Source organism: Octodon degus, unplaced genomic scaffold (genome assembly GCF_000260255.1).
Source record: "Octodon degus isolate 3935 unplaced genomic scaffold, OctDeg1.0 scaffold00107, whole genome shotgun sequence".
Lineage (NCBI taxonomy): Eukaryota > Metazoa > Chordata > Mammalia > Rodentia > Octodontidae > Octodon > Octodon degus.
The window spans coordinates 1,226,078-1,233,791 of record NW_004524683.1 but is presented as its reverse complement, the minus strand read 5'-3'; the positions used below and the strand labels follow the sequence as shown (position 1 = coordinate 1,233,791).

Sequence of the window (7,714 nt, the reverse complement as noted above, 5' to 3'; positions counted from 1 at the left end):
CTCTCTCTCTCTCTCTCTCTCACACACACACACACACACACACACACACACGACTTTTAAGGAACTAATAATTTAGGAATGACAGTAACCACAGCTGTTCTCAGGTCTCCTAAATCACTACAGCCAGTCCTTGTACGGCCATTCTCCTCTTCTCTGTATATTCTAAGCAGTGCCCTATGCATGAATTATGTGCTCAAACAATATACCTAAAGAATCAACTCTGAATTCCTATCCTGGCCTCAAAGGCCTGACGTATTGTGGCCGAGGCTCTCTTCAAACCTTACTCTAAAGGCCCTGGTGGAGCACTTGCCTAGTGTGTGTGAAGACCTGAGTTCATTCCCCAGAACTCCAAAAAGAAAGAAAGAAGAAAAAACCTTTTATTTTTTTTTGCAGAACCAGGGATTAAACTCAGGCCCTGGCACTTGCCAGGGAAGCACTTATTCTGCCGAGCCATTTCCCCGGCCCCAAGAAAGAAGAACTTAATTCTGACTACACTCTGACTTTAACTTTCTAAGAGTACTTTTCTCTCGCCACATCCACTAAGTCAATAATATGTGCTTGCATCTCTAGACTACCCCCAACCACACTGCTTCTCAGTAACTCCAACTTCTTTGAAACTTCTTTATAATCAGAACATGAATTAGCTCTCAAAGAATAATTTGGGGCTCTTTTTCACCTATTATACTGTACAGTCACTCTATGTAGTTAGCTTTAAGAAATAGTGAAGTCATATTGTGGAAACAAGCTCTATACGCCCTATAAAAGTTAGGCCCATGCCATTTTATTCCTTTAAACAAATAATAATATAGAGGGAAGAGACCCCCAAGACATTGGCTGCTCTGGGTGGCCCCCTCTGGACGCCGTCCTCCACCCATACTCAATCAACTCACTAGTCCTAGAATGCTGGGTAAGAGCTCTACCACTGAGCTACACCCGCCGCCCACTACTGTGATTCACTCTCTCACCTCCTTCAAGGCTTGGTTCAAAGGCACTTCGGTCCATTTAAATCGTGCCCTTGAACTCCTGATACTTTTTCCCCTACTTCTTTCCCCCACTGCACCCATAGCGCTTAACCTACGTTTCACCTGCTTCCTGACCGACTCCCTCACTATAAGAACGGAAGCTCGCCGAGGTCAGGGAATTTCCTGCTCTTACTAATTTGCCGAAGTCTCTCTATCCTCAAAACCAGCCAGTCGGTCCCGCGCAGCTCTGCAGGCATACAACTGCCCTCCCGCCACACCGGGTCGTGAGTGTCCCACACGCCGCGTCCTCAGCCCACCACGCGACCCGCCGCGGGTCTCCTCAGATCCTAACACACACACACACACACACACACACACACGTCCGCAGGCTTTGCCAGCGACGCTCACCGTCTGGGTCCTTCTCGCGGTAGCACTGGTAGTTGCACTCCACCTTCATATTCTCCAGAAAGGACTTCACCTGCTCCTCGTCCTGGAAGTCAACCAAGCCAGCCATAGCTCCCGCCAGCAGATCCCACGTTTCCCAGTTAGCCTGCGGTCACGTGATCCGAAGGGGCGGGGCGGGGCGGGGCGTGATGATGACGTCTACGCTCTCTAGGCCCTGCGAGCCTGGGCTTCCCGTCAGCCCTCGCGCAATTAAAGGCTTTGGTACGCGGTTTTCGCGCATTGTATCCCCAGCCCCAGACTAATACCTTGTGTTGATCTCGATGCGAAAAAAAAGTAGAGCAGTGGGCTGAGAGTGTAGCTCAGTGATAGAGCTTTTGCCTAACATTCGCAAGGGTCTCGGTTGGATCCCCAGGGCCTCAAAAAAAAAAAATACAATAAGAATAAAGAAGAGTTCAGTGAAGATGATATAAATAACCAAAGTCAGAGGAGGAGGGGTTGGAGGGAGGGTAGTGGGATGAAAAAAAAATCAAGTTATATTATGTACAGGTACAAATTCACTATGATAAATGTAATTATTATTTTTAATGTAATTAATTAATTTTTTAAAAAAGAAACTGGCATAAGTAGTATTTTTCCTTTTTTAATATTTGCAGTTTGGCTGCAACGAATTGAGACCGTGTGAGCAACAGAGGGCGATAGAGAGCTGGTGAAAAGATGACAGAGAGGCTGGACTAAGTATGAAGTCTTTTTTTTCTTTTTCTTTTTCTCTTTCTTTTTCTTTTCTTTCTTTCTTTCTTTTTTTTTTTTTTTTTTTTTCGGAACTGGGGATTGAACTCAGGCCCTTGTGCTTGCCAGGGAAGCACTTATTCCACTGAGCCATCTCCCCGGCCCTGAAGTCATTTATTATTAAAAGAAATTTAATATCATTAAAGGGGCAAACAGCCTCTTTTTTTTTTTTTTTTTTTTCTCATCCTGTTCTTATCTCTCTACTCTATTTTTTTGCTGCTGGGGATCAAACCCAGGACTTCACACATGCCAGGCAAGCACTCTACTCTCTGAGCTACATCCCCAGACCCACTCTTTGCTTATAAATGTTTGTATTTATTTTTTACACTAAATTATTTTTATTTCTAAAAGATATCAAATATATGATATCTTATTGTAAATAATCTCAGGTTCTTTTTTTAATAGCCCTTTCGTATAAGCAGCTTGCAGACATTGGTTCAACTGCTGCAGGGAGATGGAGGTCAGAGAAATGAGAAATCCCACTGAGAAGACAGGGAAAAGCCATGCCTTTTGTACTCTTAAAACTCAACAATCCATATATATGCATACATAAGAGAGTTAGGATAGATATACAGCTACTTTCTCTTAGTTCATTGAGGATAAAAGTTTGTACTAATATAGTTTAGACAAGATATGTCTGCATCTTGTCCTCTGAATAACTACTATGAAGACAATACACAATGTATTAACTATTGTAACTATTCTACTGACCTGTTTTGAAACTGTTTCATTGCTATTTTATCTTTTTTCTCATTAAAATGAATAAATTTTTAAAAACTAAACAATCTCAGTTTCTGAGGGAAAGAATTTGAGAATATTCCAGAACTCACTTCCTAACTCCAGATCTGGATTAAACTAACACTTATTGATCACTAACTATGAATTTAGTACTCTAGATACATTATTGTGTTTATCCTTTTTTTTTTTTTTTTTCTGTACCAGGGGTATAACTCAGTACCATGTGTTTGTCAGGCAGGTACTTATGCTACTGAGCTATCTCGATGGCCCTGGATTATGTTTATTCTTTACTCATTCATCAAATATTCCCTAGGTGCTTAAAAATGACTAGAGCTTTAGAGATGAAATGTTGAAAACAGAAGATTTCAAAAAGAACCTGCAATTCTTAGAAAAGGAAAAGTTAGTAAATGTGTGTTCCTTGTGGTGGGGCGAGGTCACACACTCTACTGAAATCCTAGCACTTGGGAGACCAAGGCAGGAGGATAAGAGTTTGAGGCCAAACTGGGCTACACAGCTAGTCTGAGACCAGCCCAGGATACATAGCCTGGCTACCTGTTAGGGTTTGTGTCTAGTTGTCCCCACAAACTTCATGCAGTCAAGAGGTGGCTTCTGGAGTTTGTGATTAATTCGTGTGTGTGTGTGTGTGTGTGTGTGTGTGTGTGTGATCGATTCTTGATCCAATGCTGGGATTATGGTTGTGAGTGCTCCATGCTGGCCCTGGGATGGGTAATTTGCATTATAATTTAAAGAGGGGAGAAAGGTTAGCTAGCTGCCTGAGCTGCTGCCACTCCTTTTGCTCTTGCTCTTTGCCTCCACCATGAAAGGTTGCTCTCGGCCATGTGCCACTCTGCCTTGGAGTCAGCTGAGTATGGACTGAAACCTTCACTGACTGTGAGCTAAATAAGCCTTTCCTTCTGGGTATTTGTCCCAGCAATGAGAGAAGAGTAACTGAGGCACTACCCTATCTTCAAAAACAAGAATAAAAACAACAAAAAGAAAACCTTACTTGAGGAGATCTTAATGCTAAAGCACTTGCTGAGCATATGCAAGACCCTGGGTTTAATCTCTAGAAAAGGAACAACTAAAAGATGTTCTTCCTACCAATGAAAGAAAAGCCAATCAAAAACAGTATGATGTGGGCTGGGGAGATAGCTTGGCTGTGTAAGCACTTGCCTGGCAAGCACAAGGACTGGGGTTCCATCCGCATTACTGCATGCCATGCCAGCCTATGCCCAGCTGGCCACCAAGACAGGGTGTGATGGTGCATGTTTGTAATCCCAGTACTGGGAGGCTGAGACAGGAGGACGGTTAGGACTCTGAGCTACATAACGAGATCCTGTACCAAATTGACATCCTATGTTTGTGAGAATGCTGGAAAACTGGCATTGCCAGACTGTTGGTAGAAATATATAATGCCTGCTCTTTGGTGAGCAATTAGATAATATTTACTAACATTTAAGTTAATAAATAATTGAACTCTCAATTAATTGAACTCTCACACTGTTTTTAACCTAAAAATTCAACTTCCAAGAATATAAACTACAGAACTCCTGACATAAATAAATTGCTGCAGGCCGGGGAGATACTCAGTAGAATAAGCGCTTGCCTAGCAAGCACAGAGTCCTGAGCTCAATTTCCAGTACCAAAAAAAAAAAAAAAAAAAAAAAAAAAAAAATTGCTGTAGATTCTTGTTGCTGCTGCTATTCTTCTCACATAAACAAATGTTCAATAAAAGTAGATTTGAATGCAATGTAAACATTAAAAAGAATGAAATAAATCTATTCATACCAACACTGAAAATGTTTAAGAGCCAGACATAGTGGCTTATCCAAATAATCCCAGTATTTAGGAGGCTGAAGCAGGAGGATTACCGTGGGCCTGAAACCATCCTAGGCTACAGAAAGCTAGTCTACCCAAAGCCAGCCTAAATAAAACAGAGATTCTATCCAAAAAAAGAAAAGAAGAAAATAGAGATGTTTCAGTGCATTGCTAAATGAATAAGTGAGCAAAAGAGAGTAGTATAACTTTTTATTTACCTATTAGACCGCTGTGCTATCTCCCCAGCCCTTATTTATCTATTTATTGAGACAGAGTCTCACTGTGTAATACAGGCTGGCCTTGAACACGCTTATGTAGCCCAGGCTAGCCTCAAGCTCATAGTGATTCTCCTGCCTCAGGCATGTGCCACTATGCCTGGTTAGTATAATTTTAATTTTTCTAAAAAAATTTAATTTTTAGGGGCTGAGAGTTAGCTGAATGGTGCAGTGCCTGCCTGATAAGTGTGAAGTCCTGAGTTCGATTCCTAGTACCTCCTCAAAATTTAATTTTTAGCCATGTGCAGTGGTGTGTCTCTCCAATACCAACTATTCAGGAGGCTAAGGAAGGATTATTTGAGCTGGAAGTTCCAGGATAACCTGGGAAACAGAAAGATTTTGTCTCAAATTTTTCTAAATTTAATTTAATTTAAAATTAGAATATTAAAAAGAAATAAACCTGTAATCCCAGCCTTCTGGGAGGCCAAGGAAGGACAGCAAGTTTGAGAGCAGCCTGGGCTACTCAGTGAGCTCAAGACCAGCCTAAAGGGCTGGGAAGATAGCTCAGCAGACCAAGCACCTGCTCAGGCAAGCAAAGGAACCAGGGTTTCATATCCTGGCGGCGCACATCTGTAATCCCAGCGCTGAGGAGGCTGAAAACAAGAAAATCACTATGAGTCCAAGCTGCATAGGGAGACCCTGTACCAAATACATTAACAAACAAAACAAAAATAGCCTGAAATATGTTGGAGATCCTGTCTCAGACAGAAACAACCACTACCACCGAACAAAGAAAAAAAACCTTGTGAAAAATACATTGAAGTGTTAATAGTTATAAAGTATGGGCTAGGAAGGAGTGAGGGCACAAGGGATTTCCACTATTTTATTTTATATTTCTTTTTATAAGAGCAACATATTATTCTAGTAAGCAGATAAAATAAAAGCATACTTTTTAAAAGCATAATTCCCTCCTCTAGATGTGTTTTCTGTCTTATGAGCCATTTCAGGATTGGTATTAATATCAGTATTTCTCTTTTCAATATCAGGAATTGAATCCTGGACTTTTGCACTGTACTAGATTCTCAGCCCACCCCGACCCCCGCCTTTCTTAAATTTTGAGACGGGGTCTCCCTAAATCACTAAATTGCCTACGCAGGGCTTCAATTTGCAATCTTACTCCCTTAGCCGCAGTATACTAGGATTACGAAACACGAACCACCACGCCTGACTTAATATCTATTTTTAAAAGGAGATTATTAAAGTACTGAGATTTCCTCAAGGTCAGCAAGTCCGCTAAACCTCCCCCAAAAGGGTTACACCTCTGGCGAGCTAACAGCATCTGCCTCCTGCAGAGAAGGAAGGCTAATCGCGTTTGCGTGACGTCACTCTGAAGGCCCGGGATTGGCGCTCCTGTCTAAATAGGGTCCACCTTCCTCAGCCTGCGTGGGAGCAGGGACAGCTAAGGCGGAAGTGGGGGGATGGGCGAGCTTCCCTGGGGCTCGTCCAGTTTATAATCCTGGAGCAGCTCTCCTGGCACCCTTGAGTACAATGGGGTAAGGATGGTGAGGGAGGCCACTTTCTCTTGCACCTCTGGCCAGTCTGATCCCCAGCGCCGTGCCTATCGAGCCCGCACGCTTCCTCGCGTCTGCCCGCTCCCAGAGCCCCAGAAGGGCTGTGGCAGCCCCGTCAGTGACTGCGGCGTCCGTCGTGTCGTCTCACACGCAGAACCTGTGTGGCCTCGAGCCAGCACAAAGCTTCAGAACCGGACTCGGTGCAACCTTTCCTTCTCTGCCTGCCTCTGAATCTCCCAGGCGATGGCTTAAACTGGAAAGGCCCCTGCGTTGAGAAGGGGACTGGGATCCAGAGTCCCAGGGTACCCTGTAAATTAGTCACAGAGTCCTGAACGCTTCCCCCAGGGTAGCAAGTTAGGTGGTCCAACTTTACCTTGGTGTCCTCCTGACAAAGACTCTCCTCCTCCTCGCTCTCTTCCCTCTGTATCAGAGGCAGCAAATTTTGTTAAGGAGGAAAAGAACTTTGGAGTTTACTGTGACATCTTGGAAAAGCTGTGTTACTTTTCTGGTCCGTTTTTCCTCATTTGCTAAGGGATATTAATCTCCCTTCTTTTCATTTTATAGAAATAAATGAGAAATTGAGATGCTGGCTGGTATAGAACCATTTTCAAAACCCAGACCCTAACCACACTATAACATGAGTTCCCAAACACACATATTTGTGTGCTTGATGTTCTTGTGAACTGTGATTTATCTGGCACATGGTAAATGGTCAAGTGGTCAATAAACTTTTTTCTGTTTTTTCGAAAACACACACACACACACACACACACACACAAAACCCAGACCCTAAACTGAGCTTGGTGGTGCACACCTGTAAGCCCAGTGCTTGAGAAGCTAAGGCAGGAGGATCAAAAGTTCAAGGCCATCCTGGACTACATAGCAAGGCCGGATTTCAAATAAACAACAAATAATACAGCCCTCAGTATCACCTGGAACTTCATTAAGAAGAGATATTCCTCATATCACCAGGAGGTTCCTCAAGGAGAGATTGAGGACCTTTCCCCACCCAGCCCAAAGGGTAGCTAGCAGGTTGAAGTTCCCTGACTTTCATCACAGGACAAAAATTCGGAGGACATGTCAGAGGCATAAAGAGACTTATTAGGAAAAATTTTACAAGTACTCAAATAAATTGAATGTATGACCTCAATCTCCTCAAACCTGTTATATTTATGGGGATTTAAGGGGTAGAAATCTGTGGAACTTGTGCATGTAGGGA

General features: G+C 43.0%; 1 protein-coding gene across 2 annotated transcripts in view; it reads right to left on the bottom strand.

Moving 5' to 3' along the window:
• Positions 1-1,510, bottom strand: part of LOC101564356 (cytochrome c oxidase assembly factor 7) — a 24,883-nt gene extending 23,373 nt beyond the window's left edge. For both annotated transcript variants that reach the window (XM_023724281.1, XM_004639111.2), the window contains exon 1: positions 1,371-1,510. In XM_023724281.1, the coding sequence (XP_023580049.1) occupies positions 1,371-1,476 (106 nt within the window). In that variant the 5' untranslated portion in view covers positions 1,477-1,510. The remainder of the gene's footprint in view (positions 1-1,370) is intronic.
• Positions 1,511-7,714: the final 6,204 nt, after the last annotated feature.